We start from the raw sequence: 21,302 nt of genomic DNA on the forward strand, positions 1-21,302 counted from the left end.
TGAGAGGTGTCCTCTCATCAGAGGGCCTCACCGTGCAGGTACCACCATCACTATCACCATTACTTCTTACCTTGATGTGCATGGATTTACAATCTTTGAGACTCCCCCCTTCCACCACAGTGGACTTCCTGTTGTTGACATCTCGGTCGGCTTTGTGACGCAGCCAGTCTTCATAGCCCTGTCAATTAACATGTTTAAAACATCAAAACTTACATCTCAGTCTATGGTACCAGGGAATACAAGATGTCTCAACATGCACAACTTCAGGGACCTTGTTTGGAAAATTTGCCGAAACGGCCATAATATTTTGGTTAATTTTCAGAAGTTTAAGGCAGCCCTAGCTAGGCGTTACTGTTCCCCCACCATAAAAAAGTAACACCACACTATCACGCTTAGAGGGGAATATTCATTCATTCATTTCATTCCCTTGACCGATCTGGCCGTCGGGGGGGGCATGAGGGACGACGAGACAGCAGTCCTCTTCCATTCGGGTCTGTTCTGGGCCGTTGTGAGCAGCTCATCCATGGGAAGCGAGGTCCATTCCTTGACATTGTCTGTCCAGCTCTTTCTCGGTCGGCCACGGCGACGACCACCCTCCAGAGTTCCCTGAAGTATAGTCTTGCACAGGGAGTCGTGCCTGGTGATGTGACCGAACCAGACAAGCTTGCGTCGTTTGACAGTTGCCAGGAGGGGTTCCTGGGGTCCCACGAGTGCCGTTGTTGTGTTCCGCACGTACTCGTTCGTCTTGTGTTCCAAGTATGAGATGCGCAGCAGTCTGCGCAAGCACTTGAACTCGAAGGCTTGGATCTTTCGTTCTGTTTCGGCTAGTAGTGTCCAGGTTTCACAGCGGAGGGGAATATTACCATGTCTATAAACATGCAAAACTTCAGGGACCTTCTTTGGAAAATTTGCCAAAATGGCCATACAATTTTGGTTAATTTTTAGAAGTGAAGGCAGTGCTTTCCTCCCACCATGAAAAAGTTATAAAAAAAATTAATGACAACATGTTTGGCCATTTGAAATTTGAATTAAATTAAGGTACCTTGGAGATTTCCAACACCAAACAATATACCTGGGCTTAAAAAAGTTAAAGGCAGAAACATGCAGCACAAGAGTGACACATAAAACATCATGGGTGTCGATGAACAGAGACCTACACAGAAAAAAGTGAAACCACAAGAGGCAAACAAATCTAAACGCCTATAAATTCCATATTTCCTGACAGAAAAGTTCTTCAACTACAGTGGAACTCCCCTTTTAAGACTCCCTCCTTTTTAAGACCCTGTTTTCTCAGACTTTCTGTTCATAACCTCTGTAAATTTTCCCCACCGGCACGGTTGGCCTAGTGGCAAGGCGTCCGCCCCGTGATAGGGAGGTCGTGGGTTCGAACCCCGGCTGGGTCATACCTAAGACTTTAACATTGGCAATTTAGTGGCTGCTCCGCCTGGCGTCTGGCATTATGGGGTTAGTGCTAGGACTGGTTGGTCCGGTGTCAGAATAATGTGACTGGGTGAGACATGAAGCCTGTGCAGCGACTTCTGTCTTGTGTGTGGCGCACGTTATATGTCAAAGCAGCACCGCCCTGATATGGCCCTTCGTGGTCGGCTGGGCGTTAAGCAAACAAACAAACAAACAAACAAAATGTTCCCCATTTTAAGACTCGATCCCTCCATTTTAAGACCCGATTTTCTCAGATTTGTGAAGGCCTTAAAAGGGGGGATCCGCTGTAGCTGACATTATCTGACATTAACTGACATTATCCTCATTTCCAAAATAACAACAAAACACCTTTGCTGTACCTGTTTGATGGCAGTGACGGAGATGACGAAAACAAGAGGTAGGATGCTGGTAATGGGGGTCACAGGTGTGTCAATCAACAACTAAAACAACAATCACATTATCAAAACAACAGAAAATATATAATCAAATAAGACATCACTGACAACTGAGAAAAAAAATTCCCCAGAATCACATTAGACAATCAGAAGAAAGACAAATTTTAAAAATTATTAAAAAAATTGAGTTAAAGCTTTGACAAATCAAATGCAAAGAAAAGAAGATGGCTCTAAAAAATAAACATAAAAAATCTGAAAATACTACTCCAGAACTCCTGTTAAAAATAAAAGGTACAATAAAATAAAGTTAAAATTCATTTTACCAACCACAGATATAAATTAACACCCAGCTATTGTTACTCATAAGACCCTTCCAATACAGTTTCTTTCAGTTGATGGGGAAAAGGCAGACCATGTCATAATCAGGCAAATTCTTCATTGCAGTTTGTGAAATAAACACATTCAAAAAAAACACAACAGACAAATTCTGAAAATAACTCTGTCTGTGGATTAACTGGCTGATTAAGAGTTATGTCCATTCAAACAATTGAGGCAAGCATACCTGGTTACTGCCAGATCAGTCAAAGAAATCAGTGGAGTGTGTTTACTTTACTCTTTCGGAAAGAGGGAGGGGGGCAACTTTTGCACAGACAACACCCAGACAGAGTTATATTTCCAAACATCATCTCTTACATTTCACAGCAAAGCTCTCCAGTTCAGGCAACCTAACTACAGCAAAGTTATACACACTGTTTAAAGGCACAGTCCTCCCCCTGTAATGCAGCCATCATGTTCAAAGATTCACCCCGTCACATCGAACAATTTGCACTTACAATTAAGCTACGATCTAGCTACAAGTCACTTCCAAGCGATTCTCTCGTTGCTTCGGGCGATAGAACCTGCTCTATAATTCACTGCGAGTAAATCGCAGGTGAGGACCAATCTGAACGAGCCGTTGCGGCCTTCACACAAAAATGGCGAACAGCGTTTCTTCGTCCATTCGAAACTTTTCAGAAGAACAGTTTCTTACTCAATTACAAAGGAGACATTTTAGGCGTGTACTACGGTAGGGAACCATCAGATGCAACTGTCTGTACGAAGGCCTAACGCTTACAGGTCTTTTTTTAGAGAGAGTGAGAGCAATGTTTGAACATTACCATTATAGCCGCTTCTCCAAAAATCGTCTGCTATCGCACAGTGCATTTGCCGTGTGATGGGTTGCTGCATGCAAGTCAATTGACGAGCGCCTGGTATGGAACAAATCGTACGATTGAATCGCCGCTGTGTGACCATAGTTTAAATGACACGACCTCACCATCTCAGACCTGGCCATCTCAGACCTGGCCATCTCAGACCTGGCCATCTCAGACCTGGCCATCTCAGACCTGGCCATCTCAGACCTGGCCATCTCAGACCTGGCCATCTCAGACCTGGCCATCTCAGACCTGGCCATCTCAGACCTGGCCAGGCTTTACATGTGTCCAAGTGGAGGGATGCCAAGTCTTATCCCACATAAAGCATGGACAGTTCTAAGATAGTGAGTGCAACTGTTTTCAGGGGAAGAACTGTCTTTTAAGGCAACACTGATTTTATTCAAAAAATCTACATTTCACCAAACCTGACAAACACATTTATAGCAACACAAACACAATCACCTGAATAATTCCAACAACCAAGAAATAAAAGTTGGCGATACGACGGAACTGTTCAAACAGGTTTTTGGGTAAAAAGGTCAGAAGAGTGTACTGAAACAAACAGAAAACAACAAAATGACAAGTGGTTCAAAGAAGATGTTAAACAAATCTAACATTGATACAAATAGTAAATTTTAAAAGAAATCAAAAGGAATACAAACCGTCAAAACCCTCAAACAACATTTTCATGATCTCTTACATTTTAATTATGTAGAAAATGTACTGGCCATAATTCAGCTACTGAACATGGAAACAAAAGTAACATTTAGAAATGTTGAATATATGTTGTAAACCCAGTGTCCTTCTTTTCTTGTTTGTTGCAAGGACAAAACAATTGTTAATAACAATGAAACAAGATTTATGTTACCAAATCAATTACACAAGCACTTATAATATAACCCTTTTATTTTACATTTTTTTCTATCATGGTATCCAGTCGAGATCGAGAGAGGGGGGGAGGGGTCAGGCAGACAGACAACAGAAACCCAGAGAGGTGCAGGGAACAATGTGCAGATCAAAAGAGACAGATACAAGGAATGAAAAAGATTAAGGAAAATGCACCAAACAATGTGTTTTTATCCGTCATATCCACTTTGCCATTATGTAACTTCTGTGCATTGCATGAAAAAATGTAAAATTGCCTGAATAAAACATCAAGGCTGTGTCACAAACAGCTCAAAACCAGACCCAACCCCCCCCACCCCCCCCCACCCCCCCCCACCCCCCCCACCCCCCCCCACCCCCCCCCACCCCCCCCCACAAAATAAAAAAATTAAAAATAAATAAAACCGCACACAAAAACAACAAATAAACCCACATCAAAACAAGAAAGACCTGCAGCCTCACCTTGTATGAGATGACTCGGTTGTCAATGAATTTCTCTGGGACGTACGCTTCGTCGCCGAGGGCGGCACTAGCTCTGTTGCCCACGTGCACAGTTCGAGTCTCAGGACGGTCATGTTTCATACATCTCTGTAACACACACGCATCATACACATTCAATGACAAGTATTATATATTGTACACCAATACAATGTATCACACATCTCTGTAACACACACACACATCATGCACATTCAATGACAAGTATTATATACACCAATACATTATGTATCACACATCTCAGTGTTACTACACACATCCAGGGCTCCCCATACTGCGCGTCCCTGCGCCTAATATGCACTAGAAGCTGAAAACACGTACCAGAAATGTATTGAGGGGGTCCCGATCGAGACACACTAAATCTAAAACGAGCGAGTCCAGGGATGCACTAAATCAATGGTACCGTGCGTACCCTTGGTACTGTTTTCAGACTGTTGTTTTCAGTGTAAGTCTAGTGCAAGCAAAAATGCCAGTTTCATGCAGGAACAATGTACATCGGAAAGGATGCTAAAGTGCACACACACACCTGGGACAGGCTGATCTTTCTTAACCCAGTGTGGGATTTTCAGTGGGGCGACCACCCCCAACCCAGCGCGTCCCCGGGTGGCGGATAGGGGAACGGTCTTCAGATATGGAGATCAGCCGCTTGCGGCCGCGGACCAAACTGGCTCCGGGTGGGATCCCGGAAAATCCTCCCCCCTGTGCTCTCAGGGTAGGACGTACGGGCCATGAGCTAAGGGTGAGGTAACCCCGACAGAAAACCCCGAATGCTGAAGACGGAGGACCCGGGCCGCACGGCGCATTCTAACAAACCACGGGTACACGCACTTACGCAAATGATGACACAATCAACCAGCACAGATGGAAATGGCGCTCGCCCATTGAGGACCCCCCAGGGTGGAGCAGCGTCGGGTCCCATGCCTCAAAGGGACCCAGCCCCAACTACTGGAGGTCCCTCCCGTCCGTCTTGTCACGCCAGGGGACGCGGGAGGAAAGTGACTGGCACCACCACAACCAGGAAGAAACCCAGTCAGCAGCGACCTTTCCAGGTCATGCACTGGAACGCAGAAAGTATCCTGAACAAGAAGACAGAGTTGGAGCATATCCTGCATGAGAAGAACATCAACATCTGCTGTATTCTAGGAGACGCACCTGACACCCCAAAAGTCCTTCAAAGTGAGAGGCTACCAATGCCTTAGGTCCGACAGAACAGACCGAAGCAAAGGAGGAATCCTGACCCTCATCAGGAACAACATCAATGCCTGTTTGATAGAAACGCACATGGAGGACTCCGAATATCAGGTGATTCGAATCCAGACGAAGACATCAGAATTCCATCTTGTCAACTTCTACTGCCCCAATGATAGACACCTCGCCCTTGACACGATCCCCGCAAAGGCCTCCAACTTCATCGTGGTGGGTGACTTCAACAGTCATTCACAGAGTTGGGGATATGACCACCTGGATCGGAGAGGAGAAGAGGTGGAGAACTGGCAGGACGACAAAGGTCTCATCCTTTTGAACAGTCCCTTTGACTGCCCTACATTCTACTCCAGAAGATGGCACACTACATCAACTCCTGACCTAGCCTTCTGCACGGAAGACATGCACCAGCTAACCAGCAGAGAGGTCGGAGAACAGCTAGGTGGAAGTGACCATCGGCCAGTCTTTTTGACCCTGGGCATGGAGTCCTGCACTGAAGCTTCCTTCCCTCGGTGGAACTACAAAAGAGCGAACTGGTTCCTCTTTAGACACCGCACCAGCGAACTCACCAAAGACATCAGAGTCGAGGGTCGAGACATCAACATGGTGGCGAAGGACTTCAACATGAGCATCCTCAGAGCAGCGCGTGAGTCCATTCCCAGGGGTGCCAGGAGAGACTATAAGCCCTACTGGAGCAATGAATTGCAGGAACTGGATGATGATCTGGCAGACGCCAGAAGGGAAGCAGAAGTCAACCCGTCACAAAACAACAACATCCGCCTCCAGGAAGCCAAAGCCAAATTTCTCAAAAAGAAGCTACAGGCAAGACGGAGAAGCTGGCAAGAGAAAACAAGCTCTCTGAACCTTGAGAAGGATGGCAGAAAGCTCTGGAGGCTCACCAAGCAGTTGAATGATGAGAACACCAGCAGAGGAAAGATCGCATTAGAAGAGAACGGGAAGGTGCTAACTGGAAAGCATGCTGCCAACCAATTTGCTGAAAGCTATGCAGCTGAGAGCAACCTCCATGTTAGCCCCGAGAAACAGAGAGAAGCAAGAAGAGAGAAAAGAGAGAGACCTGCCAGACAGTCGACAGTGGACGCCATGAGTCAACCACTCACACTCCACGAGCTGCACTCAGCTCTGAAAAAGTCAAAGGCGAAGAAGTCCCCTGGCCCAGACGGCATCACCAACGAGATGCTAACCCACCTTGGTAGTGCAGCAGAGAACAAGCTACTCGAGGTCTTCAACAGCAGCTGGCAAGAAGGATCGCTACCACAACTCTGGCGAGAAGCGATCATGATCCCCATCTTAAAAAAAGGGAAGGATCCAAAGAAGGCCACCAGCTATCGCCCAATCAGCCTCACCAGCTGTGTTGTGAAGACCCTGGAGAGAATTGTGAACGAGCGCCTCAGGTGGTACCTGGAATCCAGGAACCTCCTCGCCCCTGAACAAGCTGGATTCCGACAGTTCCGCAGCACTGAAGATCAGGTCACTTACCTGGCGCAAGAAGTTGAAGATGCCTTTCAGGAACAGAAGCTGGTCTTCGTCACCTGGATAGATCTTCAGAAGGCCTTTGACAAGGTCTGGAAAGATGGACTCCTTGTAAAACTGCTGAGGAAAGGCGTGTCCAGCAACATGTACCAGTGGATTCGCTCTTACCTCTATAACCGCAGGGCAAGAGTTAACGTCGACCAGACCAAAAGCAAGAAGTTCCTCCTTCGTCATGGCGTCCCTCAGGGCGGAGTCCTCTCCCCCACACTCTTCCTTCTCTTCATCGACGATCTGGTGTCTGAGATGCCCAAGGGGATCAAAGCTGCTCTCTACGCAGACGACCTTGTGATCTGGTGTAAGGAGGAGCACGCAAGTACTGCCACCTACAGAATGCAGCAAGCGGCAGATAGGCTGAACGCATGGGCAGAAGATTGGTGCGTCTCCATCAACAAGGAGAAATCCTCCACCACCCTATTCACACTGTCGCCAAAGCAGAAAGCCGGAACCATTAGGCTTGGTGGAACTCCTCTGAGAGAGGATGAAGAAGCAACGTACCTTGGTGTCACCTTTGATAGACGGCAGACCTGGAAACCACACATTGCACAGGCAGAGACAAAGGCCCGGCGCAAGCTAGCCATACTCAGGAAGCTGGCAGGTACCACCTGGGGAGCGAACGAGAAGATACTGAAGACAGTATACCAGGGAACAATCAGACCCCACCTCGAGTACGGCTCCACAGCGTGGTCAACCTCAGCCAAGACAAACCTGCAGACCCTTGACCGTGTGCAAAACCAGGCCCTCCGACTCATCACCGGTGCAATGAAATCCACGCCCATCAAGGAAATGGAGAAGCTTACCACCATCCAACCCCTCTGTCAGAGAAGAGAAGCCAAGACTATGGTACAGGCCGAGAAGCTCAAGTGCCTACCCGACCACCCCATGAAGCACAGACTGAGCAACCTCACCAAGAACCGGCTTAAACGGAGCAGTTTTGTACACGAGAGCAAGAGACTTTCTCGACAGTACAGGGAAGTCCTTCCACAGAACACTCTACCTCTGACTCAAGAAGAAGAGGAAACCCCCAAGGCAACAGAGAAACCAGGCATCCAGATCTGCACCAGTGTTCCACATGTTACCTCAGGAGAAGATCAGAATGACACAGCTCGACAGGCACTCACCTTAGCCCTGATCGACGAACAGTACCCAAAAGAGGCGTGGATCCATGTATACACCGATGGATCAGCAACTAACGCCGTGCTCAATGGAGGTGCAGGCATTCTCATCCAGTTCCCTGGGGGACATACAGCTACATCCAGCGTTGCCACTGGCAAACACTGCACAAACTATAAAGCAGAAGCAGAAGCTCTCATGCAGGCCGCCTCCTTCGTTCAGGACTCCGCAGACCCTTGCTACCAAGTTGTCTTCCTCTCGGACGCCCTTTCAGTCCTTCAGGCCCTAGAGAACGACAAACTCCCACAGCTGGCCAAAGCATTACAGATGGTCAGACAAACCAGGAGAGTTGTCCTCCAGTGGATACCAGCACACTGTGGGATACCAGGAAATGAAAGGGCAGATGAGCTGGCAAAAGAAGGAGCCGTGGAAGACCAACCTGAAAACAGTGTCAGCTTTAGTGAGCAGAAGACAATCATCAAGGCATTGATGAGGCCAAGGACAAACAGAGATGACTACCACACAATGTCCAGAGAGCAGCAAGTCAACCTCATCAGGCTGCGTACTGGCCACAACAGGCTCAATGCTCACATGAACCGAAAGTTCAAGCTGGCGCCATCACCAACCTGTGCCTGCGGTCAAGAGGACCAAACAGCGGAACACATCTTACAGCGATGTCCCTTACTAGATGAGGAACGAAAAGAAGTGTGGCCGTCACCAACTCCCTTGCAGACCAAACTATACGGCAGTCGACAGGAGTTGGAGAAAACGACAACATTTATCACCAGTGCTGGACTGATTGTGTAACCTCTGCGAACGCCAAGAAGAAGAAGAAGCACACATACACACACACACACACATACACACACACACACACACACACACACACACACACACACACACACACACACACACACACACACACACTCAAAGGCACATTGACACACTTTGAATTTGAGGCTCCTGCAGTTTGGGACCCTCTAAAACTCCACTGAGGGGGTCCATGGACCCTCTAAAACTTTAAAGTGGGGGTCCATGGACCCTCTAGGAGAGGCGTCCGTGGGGAGCTCTGACATCATACACATTCAATGACAATAACACACTGCGCTCTATTATACAGTAATATCACACATATCTGAAACATGCATACACAAAAGCACTGTCAGTTTGATCAGTATAATTCTGACGGCCATGTTCAACCAAAACACACACGAAAATCACACACTCAACAGAAAATAAGACATGGTCAGTGCTCATGCTTGTTGCTACTGCCCTTCACAAATGAAGCAATAGTATTTCCACAACATTTTAATATTACAATAGTAAATAACCATCACAGAAAACAAACTATATATCACGTCATCATTCACTGTTCATTTTCTTACAAATCAATGTCCTCTCACACCAGAAATTCCTATCTCATGCAACAGTTACTGATTGTGTTCTTAAAAATCAGTGTCATCACACGAGAAATTCCTAACACAGTTATGCGAAAATCCGTATCAGAGTTTTACCATTTCCTGAAATCTTTCAAAGCTCCCTCGGACATCCAAAACACCGGCAATCGAGGCCAGGGCCATTACTTTAGTTGTCACACAAAACAAAGTACCCTGCTGTGACCATTCTAATGTCCTTTTTTTTTTCAAACGCAGCACCAGCCATGGGTCATAACATTTAATGTCGCATGAAAAGTCCTGTGAACCTCTGTGCCTGCTATGAAGATCCTAATGTCCCTAAAACTGTTGGCACCTGAATGGCTGGGCCGAACAAAACATTTGAAGCCTTCTACGCAACTGGGAGGGTATTTGTAACATATCTGTTTGTGGCAACTGTGAATACGTGTTGTCCACCCATAAGTCAGTCAGTTCCTTCTTCATTCGTACTTCATGTTTCTTAGGTGTTAAATTGTTCAATGCGAATAGATTACTTTTGTGGTTGGCACTGTATACGCAATCCTTATTTGTACTTGTACATATGTATGACATATTTGCAGCGCCCAGTTTGAATGAACAAGTACTGGCTGCAAATTGACACTCCTCTATTTTAATGTTGATTTGTAATTGCTGCAATGTATTATTAGATCAGCTTATCCAGGTACCACTCACTGCACTCGCTCTGGAAAGCACTAATTCACAATTAGATTACTACTATAATTATGACACAAAGGTAATCACTTATTCAGCGTTAGATGACGTTTAATTCACACACCAAGTAAGCATTAATTCAGCATTAGATGACGTCTACTTAATTTAGTTACCTTACACACTCTGCAAGATCTCAGCATGTTCTTTTCAAAACATTCACCAACGGAAATTCTTTATCCTGTGTTCCCCTAGTGCTTAAGTACTGTCCATGTGTATGCATTGCATGAAGCGTTACACCTTTTGGGGGGACGGTCTGCCAACCTTCCTACTTCCGGTTTAAGTGCATTCGAATCAGGTCGAGCGTCTTCTTTCAAGCTTGCGTTCACACCTGAGTGAACATCTATAAATGGCCACCCAGCCGAGACAATTACATTCAAACACGCAATGGGGCACTGCCGACATTGATATGCAGGAAGAGATGCAGTCACACACTGACAGCATCAAATATGCTCACATACACACACACACATGCACAGAGACATTATCTCTCCCGGACCCTCTCTCTTACATACAGTTTCTCTCTCTCTCTCTCTCTCTCTCTCTCTCTCTCTCTCTCTCTCTCTCTCTCTCTCTCTCTCTCTCTCTCTCTCTCTCTCTCTCTCTCTCTCTCGATGTGTCGACATACACAGACTCTCTCTCGATCTCTCATGTCACACACACATGAAACAAAGGCACAAACGCACTCTCTCTCTCTCTCTCTGAGTCTCTCTCTCTGAGTCTCTCTCTCTCACATAAATTTGAACTCTTCTTTCTCAGTGCCACATTAGACCACACAGCCACTATCTCTCTCAATCTCAGTGCACACACACACACACACACACACACACATTAACACACCTTCTGAGTGAAGAACAGGTGTGTCACAATCACAGTGGCGTTGTATACCATTCTGCTCTCAGGGGCTAATATATACACATGTATGTGATACCCAAACACTTCACAAACTGCAGCTTCTCAACAGATCTTCATTCACAACTAAGGAGCCTGTGGACACATGATCCGGCTAAATATATCCTGAACTTGAGCCAACTTGAGACTGCCCTACTCAGGCAAATTTGGCAACTTGATCCAACCACTGGAAACACTTGAAATTGAGATAATCTATTATTGGGATAAGTACTTTAATTGAATTGAATTGAATTCAAATTTATTTTACGAGGGTGACAGAATAAGCAATGACCAATGTATACATGCTTCTTTTCATCCGGCCCTCGCCCATTGAGGGGTAACAAACAAGAAGAAATAAAAGATAAGTTTAACAATATAAGTTTAAAACTGAGCAAGATGGTTCCAGGTCAGTCAGTACATCACATCATTGTTCCAGGTCAGTCAGTACATCACATCATTGTTCCAGGTCAGTCAGTACATCACATCATTGTTCCAGGTCAGTCAGTACATCACATCATTGTTCCAGGTCAGTCAGTACATCACATCATTGTTCCAGGTCAGTCAGTACATCACATCATTGTTCCAGGTCAGTCAGTACATCACATCATTGTTCCAGGTCAGTCAGTACATCACATCATTGTTCCAGGTCAGTCAGTACATCACATCATTTCCTCTGTGTAATTTCATCAATTTCATTTTTTGACGTCTATAAAACTCTTTCAAATGAAGAAACAGAATCAGATTGCTAAACCTATTGGAAGTTGAGATTGAAAAAAAACCCATTTATTCACCTTTGTTTTGTTTTGTTTTATTTATAAAGTTAAAAAACAAAGGAATACTGTACTCACCAATACAAGAACGAGACAAGACGGTACGAATTTTCGCTTATGGAAGCTTCATCAGGAAAAACAAGAACACAAAAGACAACAAAAAGCAGACGCAACACCGAACGAACAAGGTTTGAAAGAAAATGGAGGGGAAACACGCAAAAAAGGGAAGGAACTCTAGGAACGGAAATGAATGAAAGGGGAGAGAAGTGGAAGGATGATGTCATGGGCACAGGCATACTAGACTAAAAGTGATACACATTCATAAAAGGGGGGGAGGGGGGGGCAGGGAAAAAAAAAAAAGAAAAAAAAAAGGGAGGGGGGGAAACAAACGTACGCACGCACACGCACACATACACACAAACACAACCAAACACATGAATACACACACACACACACACACACACACATTCACACACAAACACACACACACACGTACCGTAAATCCACAGTAAGCGAAAATTCGTACCGTCTTGTCTCGTTCTTGTATTGGTGAGTACAGTATTCCTTTGTTTTTTAACTTTGTTCATCTTACCACAGTCACTTCGTTGTTTAGGTTTTTTATTTATAATTCTTGTTGTAATGAACATCTCATTCACTTTGAAAGACTGAAAGTCAAAGAACGTGTGAAAGTGAAAGTACTACAGCACTCAGCTGCTATAAAATAGCAAAATTTTTGCAAATGCTAACATAATATAACTCTCAATCAATCTAACTTCTTCAGCTCTTCAATGTGATTCAAAGGAGATAACTACTGAACGGACTATCAATCACATCAATACACAGAGAAAAACTAGAAACTAATTCTGGTCTCTCATGGGTGGGACTGTCTTGTGATGAAAAAAGAGGAAATCCCTTTTTTGTAGGGGGGTTCAGGTTCGGAATTTTTTTAAATGGTACATAAAATAAAACCTGTGCAATCTGGTGCAATTTGAGACTAAAATTCAACTCGTTTGGATCAGGTAAAAAAGACATTCTCCGCACCCCCCCCCCCCCCCCAAAAAAAAAAAATCTCAAACAAACATAAAAAACACTTTCACACAACAATGGTAACATTGTAATGGTGCATATTTACGTAATGAACCATGTATCCATAATCCAATACTGGCAATACGTGTAGTATGATCCAAGTGACGCCCTAATGCACTCAGAGGCTCAACATGACTATTAGTTATGAGGAGTTTTCAGTCAGCACAATTTAACTCTCAAGCCTCCTGGAGTGTTCTGTTCCATCTTCACTTCTCTCCATATCATTCAGTCAACAAGTTATAAATATGTAACTGTGATGAAATGGGACGCGGAAAAATAGATTACTCCAGCGGAATTCGTAAGTTGTGTCATCGGAAATCCGCGGATTCGCGGGAAAGTCCCACCCCTGTCTCTGAAAGGGGCACTTGACTCAAAAATGGACACTTGCATCTATATCATCAAAGTGTGTCATCTGATAAGAACAAAGAGAGAGGGGAAAGGGTACTAAAATACAGGGGTCTATAGGGGCACTATAGACTTGTGATCCGCAAGTCACGGGTTCAAATCCTGGCCGGGAATGGATCAACTTTATGAGCAGACTCACACACGGTATCCCTGTCCCAGCCGGCCCCGTGTCACCACAGTGGCACTAGGTAACAAATCTGGGTAATTCGATCTGCCATAAGAAGTGTGAGCTAGGTGGCTGATTACACCTAAACACACGTACACCTGGGTAGTGAGACTCTGTTGCTGCTATGACGTAAATTTGCACTGGGAGGATTAGCAAACGAATTTTCCAGCGACAACAAAGTAATAACAAGTCGCGTAAGGCGAAAATACAATATTTAGTCAAGTAGCTGTCGAACTCACAGAATGAAACTGAACGCAATGCCATTTTTCAGCAAGACCGTATACTCGTAGCATCGTCAGTCCACCGCTCATGGCAAAGGCAGTGAAATTGACAAGAAGAGCGGGGTAGTAGTTGCGCTAAGAAGGATAGCACGCTTTCCTGTACCTCTCTTTGTTTTAACTTTCTGAGCGTGTTTTTAATCCAAACATATCATATCTATATGTTTTTGGAATCACGAACCGACAAGGAATAAGATGAAAGTGTTTTTAAATTGATTTCGACAATTTAATTTTGATAATAATTTTTATATATTTAATTTTCAGAGCTTGTTTTTAATCCGAATATAACATATTTATATGTTTTTGGAATCAGCAAATGATGGAGAATAAGATAAACGTAAATTTGGATCGTTTTATAAATGTTTATTTTTTTTTTAAATTTTCCGATTTTTAATGACCGAAGTCATTAATTAATTTTTAAGCCACCAAGCTGAAATGCAATACCGAAGTCCGAGCTTCGTCGAAGATTACTTGACCAAAATTTCAACCAATTTGGTTGAAAAATGAGGGCGTGACAGTGCCGCCTCAACTTTCACGAAAAGCCGGATATGACGTCATCAAAGACATTTATCAAAAAAATGAAAAAAACGTTCGGGGATTTCATACCCAGGAACTCTCATGTCAAATTTCATAAAGATCGGTCCAGTAGTTTAGTCTGAATCGCTCTACACACACACACACACACACGCACACACACACACACGCACATACACCACGACCCTCGTTTCGATTCCCCCTCGATGTTAAAATATTTAGTCAAAACTTGACTAAATATAAAAATGAACACAAAAATAATTAAACCACTACCGCACTACCTTAGTGTATCCTAACTGCATCACAAATACAGACAAAAATAAGAGAGACAAAACAAACAAACAAAAAACACCTCACAATTATAATTTACATGATTCACAAGATTGATGTTAACATGTAAAACCAAATATATTGCACAAGAATCACATTTTGTCTGTAAGAAAGACGAACCAAAATGAGCTGTTACAGTTATAATACCCATCATGCCTGTTATCTTATCTTCACTGTGTGGTGCATTTAGTTCTCACCAGTGGACCTGATAACACATTAATGGAGGCACAACCATGCCTCTGAATAATCAATGTTACTAATTAATCAACCAGGACATTGATGCAGTTGCTTTCTCTCTTGACACTAATTCTCTTCCAGATAAGCCCACACTTTTTCGTTTTCAAGCATTTCCTGTCTGTCTTAGTAAATTGACCTGCAGTGTGTTCCTTTAAAGCGGGTGCAAACTGAAACTTGATTTTAAACAATAGCTATGAAATGCCTAAGTAAAATCAAATCCTCCAGTGCTGGAACGTTTATAATTGTCACACACCACAGCTAATTGTTTCAAATGCTTTTTTCTATGCAATCCCAAAACAATTTTAACAACAAAGAAATTTACACTACAGGACTGCTATAAAACATACTGAAGATATGTAACCCACAGTGAAAAAAGCAATCTGAATAAAATAAAATAATGATTGCAGCAATAAGATTTAAGAAATGCAGAATTCAAAAAACATTTTAAACTTGGGACCTAAGAATCAAAGATTCAATAATGCCTTTATGCTTAAGGATCAACCCAAATTAATAATTAATACCACAATAATACCCTGTGTGTCAGCAAAGATGCAAACTCAAAACAGATACTTTGCTTTCGTTTTCACACGAATATAAAATTAACACTGTAAATCTGAAAATCACATCTCTTTCTTGCACTCATGCTAATTGTTTTATGTACATTCTAGTGACAAATTCAGCTGTAAAATAAAGCTAATTATGTTGATACTGATTAAAGCATTAATATCAACAAACACACTTAACATCTGAAAATTATAACGCCTTCTTTCCTGCAAAAATGTAAACCGCTTTCTGTGCATTGAGTCAAACTTTGAGCTGTAAAATAAAACTTGAATTAATATCAAAACATGTACATCAACAGTACCTCATAGTCGCCTTTGCCATCCTTAGTTGGCGACATTGCAGTTAATTGTAATTCTCCCAAAACTCATGCTGACAGATTAGGGTCAGGTGCAGGTAACCGACCTCTGTGAACCAACCTAGTGCAGCACACACCTTATGTATCTGTCAACAAATTCAGCTGTGCAAAAATAAACAGCCACCCTTTCAGCTCAAGACTCTGCGTACATACACACACTGACAAAAGAACTGTAAAATATATCTTTTTTCTAATATTCTGCAGCCTTCACTTCTTTTGAAAAGGATGAGAGAAATCTTCATGTGCACAGCCCCCACCCGCTTCAAGTGCACATTTTACGCTTGGGTGATTGAATGTGTGAATCCCTTGGTTTGGGATTCAATGGTCGACACAGACCATAGCTTAATGTTGTACAGTGGAACCCCTCTCTTGCGACCTCAAACAATCTGTGATAATTAGGTCTTAAAAAGGAGGAAGTTTTAAATTGGGGGGTCTTAAAAGGGGGGTTCCACTGTATAAACATAATGTCACAGTAATATTTGTTAGCCTTTAAAACATTTCAAACTTCGTATTTAGTCTACAGTTGAACCTCAGAATAACTCAAATAAAAAAAACCGGTGAAATTGTTATCTAACCAACATGACCACCTGAAGATTTGTTCAAGCGTAGAACTGCATGCAAACAAAAGATTTCTTAAAACCTGTTTAGAGCAGTAAAATGCGGATGTATATCTGCGCTGCATATATCCTGGGTGCGTGTGCACTCTATATCCTGGGTGCACATGCACTCAATTAGTGTTGTTTCTGGCAGAAAATTATTGGGAGACTTGATAAAAACCAATTTAAACTCTGCATGAAACGGGTTTACTCGAAGACAAACATAAATCTACATGTCTGATATAATTATACTGTATATATATATATGTGTGACTCCCTGCTTTGATCTGAAGTTTTAACAAGAAGAGCAAACGCTCGATCGAGTCACTTTCGCAGTTCTGAATATTATATGAGGCATCAGATGGACAGGAAGAAATTGCTATTCACAACACAATGAGTCACGTTCACATAAAATTTGAGCCCGGTCACTTTTATAGTTTCCGAGAAAAGCCCAACGTTAAGTTGTGTGTTGCCGAACAGAAAAGGCTAGTTATCTCCCTTGTTTTTCTGATAACGTTCGTAAAAGGCTACAGATGTAAATACTTTGATGTAAAGAATAATCCTACAAAGTTTCAATCACATCCGATGAACTTTGTCAAAGATATAAAATGTCTAATTTTTCCTTTGACGCTGACCTGTGACCTTGAAAAAGGTCAAAGGTCAACGAAACCATCGTTAAAGTGTAGAGGTCATTGGAGGTCACGACTAAACAAAATATGAGCCCGATCGCTTTGATAGTTTCCGAGAAAAGATATAAAATGTCTAATTTTTCCTTTGACGCTGACCTGTGACCTTGAAAAAGGTCAAAGGTCAACGAAACCATCGTTAAAGTGTAGAGGTCATTGGAGGTCACGACTAAACAAAATATGAGCCCGATCGCTTTGATAGTTTCCGAGAAAAGTCCAACGTTAAGGTGGTGTCTACGGCCGGCCGGCCGGACGGCCGGCCGGCCGGACAGACTAACACTGACCGATTACATAGAGTCACTTTTTCTCAAGTGACTAAAAACACACACTTTCGGATACATTTATTTTATAGTTTTGTTTATTGATTTATGCACCGTTTTGTTAAAAGTGATATTTTTCAGTACAGTCTGACCAAAACACATCAAACAGCTGGAATGAAAATAAACAAAACAAATAACAACAGCTACTGTCAATACCACAAATGACAGAAGCCTGCAAATAAAACTGTGACTAAAATTATTCCATCTGTTCACAAAACTTTCAACACTTTATTCTGAGGTAGACCTGCACTGAGAGGAAAGTCAATTTTTCCCCAAATTTCTTTGTGTAATTTTTCCTGGGTACCAATGATCACAGAGGCTAAAATTAGTGACCAAACAACCCTTCAATCATCCACTTATTTCCTCCTCAAACAGCACATTTGCCATGGAAGCAGAAATCCTACCCAAGAATTTTCCTTGTGTGCTTCATGTCATATGTCATATATGTCAGGTCATGTGTCATGCCATATGTCATTTCACATGTCATGCCACACATGTCTTGTCACGTGTCATGTTAAATATCATGCCATATGTCATGGCATATGCCATGTCCCATGTCATGTCATATGTCATGTCATGGCAAGCAATATGTCGTGTCATATGTCATGCTATATATCGTGCTATAAGTCATGTCATGTGTCATGTCATATGTCACGTCCTCTGTTCTGGTGTTCATGAAAACGGAAGCTTCTGAAAATCAAAATATTCCCCCCTCTAGCTGTCACCTCTTACAAGACGTGCTTCATCCATTTTGAACAGAGAAATCTGCTTGCTTGCCGCTTGGCAATAAGTGGAAGTGCCTAGCTTCAGATTGACTGTCTTGGGCTTCTAGCCCTTATAACCTGAATTTCTCTATAAGTAAGGATGTACTGGCAGAAAGAGTAGTCAGCTGCTCCTTCCACTGAAAACCCAAGCTTTGTCAGTAGGCTAGCTACCAACAAACAGGCCAAGAGAGAGGCTGAATAAAAGAGTAGATCCGTTGTGTAATTGCAACGGAATGCAGTAACTTCTGTAGGCGCCCTGTGGGCCTACCGCTTTTGGGCTTTTTGGGAAATGACGGGCAGTTTGGAGACATTGTTGGCGGGAAAAGTACACACCCAAGTATATACACACCCCACACAGAGTTTACTCCATTTCAGATTTCTAGACATTTCGAAGTTCCCCCAGGACAGAAATAATAATAATAATAATAATGCAAACTTTTATAGCGCTATTCTAGAAAAATGTCTACTCTTAGCGCTTTACAATACATACATCGACCAAGCATACTATACACGCACAGGCAAAGAAACCGACCAAACATAACCAACAAACTATACATGCACAGGCAAAGAAAACGACCAAACATACAATACACGCACAGGCAAAGATAACGACCAAACATAAACAAACATACTATGACCAATCATAACCAACATACTATACGCGCGCAGGCAAAGAGAACAATCAGCACATGTAATAATTACTGACAACTAATGATGCAGGCATACAATGACAATCCAATACACAGCCTAGGCACAAGAACCACATAAGGCTACTGTATAAAAACGTGTCAACAATACTATTTACACACACACAAACAGTGCTGACACAAAGCGCAGAAAATATATATATACGTTATTTTAGGCACTAGGTAGGGGGTGAGGTGGGGCGGGGCGGGATGGGGTGGGTGGGGAGATGCTGGAGGGAAAATCACTTGCGCTGAAAGAGGTGTGTTTTGAGATTTGTCTTGAATGTAGTGAGAGAATCTGTGTGTCTGAGAGGCAGAGGTAATCTATTCCAGGTCACAGGGGCTTGATAGGCGAAGGACCTCTCGCCACATGTCTTTGTTTGCACTGTGGGGAGTCGGAAGAGTCGAGTGTCGGCGGCGGAGCGAAGCTGACGAGAGGGGGTGTAGAGATTGAGGAGTTCTGAGAAGTATTCTGGGGCAGAACCAGAAACGACGGCAAAAGAAAGAGAGGAGAGTTTGTATTCGATCCTTTTAGTGATAGGCAGCCAGTGTAGAGAGTGAAGAAGGGGTGTGGCGTGTTCATACTTGGAAGATTTGAAGACCAGGCGGGCAGCGTTATTTTGGATCCTTTGAAGTCTATCTAAAAGGTACTTAGGGAGGACTAAAGAACACACTAACGTTTTGGTTGCATCAGTGGTGAGGTAGTGACGGACTGAACTAATCTTGCGCAGCTCTAGATAGGCGGACTTGCAGATGTTAGAGATGTGTTTTTGGAAAGAGAGAGTTGGATCGAGAGTGACGCCAAGGCTGCGGACAGACGGAGAGAAAGAGATAGGTAGTTCGTTGACAGTGAGAGAGGCAGGAAGAGAAGGGTGATTGAGAAATTTCTTGGGACAGGCCAGCATAACTTCGGTTTTGTCACTATTTAACTGGAGTTTGTTTAAAGACATCCAATCACTGAGGTCCGCAATGCAATCCTGTGTCATTTGCCATGTCATATGACATGACATGACACTTGACATATTACATAAGATATTAGACCTGGGGGAACATCGGGTGCCTCCCTCCGTAGCTCAATGGGTAGTGCGCCTAACTTTGTAACTATCACCATCTAAGTGCGTGTTTGAGGCCCATGCAGGTAAAGCGGGAGATTTTATTGGATTTTCCACAGTGAACGTTCAGTGCAGTCACTTAAAGCAAACAGGATTGTACCACCCTGGTGTGCAGTCACTTAAAGCAAACAGGATTGTACCACCCTGGTGTGCAGTCACTTAAAGCAAACAGGATTGTACCACCCTGGTGTGCAGTCACTTAAAGCAAACAGGATTGTACCACCCTGGTGTGCAGTCACTTAAAGCAAACAGGATTGTACCACCCTGGTGTGCCGTCACTTAAAGCAAACAGGATTGTACCACCCTGGTGTGCAGTCACTTAAAGCAAACAGGATTGTACCACCCTGGTGTGCAGTCACTTAAAGCAAACAGGATTGTACCATCCTGGTGTGCAGTCACTTAAAGAAAACAGGATTGTACCATCCTGGTGTGCAGTCACTTAAAGCAAACAGGATTGTACCACCCTGGTGTGCAGTCACTTAAAGCAAACAGGATTGTACCACCCTGGTGTGCAGTCACTTAAAGCAAACAGGATTGTACCACCCTGGTGTGCCGTCACTTAAAGCAAACAGGATTGTACCACCCTGGTGTGCAGTCACTTAAAGCAAACAGGATTGTACCACCCTGGTGTGCCGTCACTTAAAGCAAACAGGACTGTACCACCCTGGTGTGCAGTCACTTAAAGCAAACAGGATTGTACCACCCTGGTGTGCAGTCACTTGAAGCAAACAGGATTGTACCACCCTGGTGTGCAGTCACTTGAAGCAAACAGGATTGTACCACCCTGGTGTGCCGTCACTTAAAGCAAACAGGATTGTACCACCCTGGTGTGCAGTCACTTAAAGCAAACAGGATTGTACCACCCTGGTGTGCCGTCACTTAAAGCAAACAGGATTGTACCACCCTGGTGTGCAGTCACTTAAAGCAAACAGGATTGTACCACCCTGGTGTGCCGTCACTTAAAGCAAACAGGATTGTACCACCCTGGTGTGCAGTCACTTAAAGCAAACAGGATTGTACCACCCTGGTGTGCAGTCACTTAAAGCAAACAGGATTGTACCACCCTGGTGTGCAGTCACTTAAAGCAAACAGGATTGTACCACCCT

The 21,302-nt window shown here is 43.5% G+C and overlaps 1 protein-coding gene across 3 annotated transcripts in view; it reads right to left on the reverse strand.

Moving 5' to 3' along the window:
- LOC138945740 (phospholipid-transporting ATPase IF-like) overlaps window positions 1-21,302 on the reverse strand; it is a 74,195-nt gene that overhangs the window by 43,572 nt on the left and 9,321 nt on the right. Inside the window, exons 1-5 of one of the 3 annotated variants that reach the window (XR_011449101.1) lie at window positions 10,533-10,932; window positions 4,376-4,501; window positions 3,491-3,580; window positions 1,800-1,880; window positions 71-178 (exon numbers count right to left, since the gene is read on the reverse strand). Coding sequence is in view for 2 of the 3 variants with exons in the window: in XM_070317234.1 (XP_070173335.1) it covers window positions 71-178; window positions 1,800-1,880; window positions 3,491-3,580; window positions 4,376-4,501; window positions 10,533-10,559 (432 nt within the window). In the remaining variant the exon portion in view is untranslated. Of the gene's footprint in view, window positions 1-70; window positions 179-1,799; window positions 1,881-3,490; window positions 3,581-4,375; window positions 4,502-10,532; window positions 10,937-21,302 lie in introns of those variants that run through there. The other 2 variants (XM_070317234.1, XM_070317235.1) reach the window with 2 other exon arrangements.

This window comes from Littorina saxatilis, linkage group LG13 (genome assembly GCF_037325665.1).
Source record: "Littorina saxatilis isolate snail1 linkage group LG13, US_GU_Lsax_2.0, whole genome shotgun sequence".
NCBI lineage: Eukaryota > Metazoa > Mollusca > Gastropoda > Littorinimorpha > Littorinidae > Littorina > Littorina saxatilis.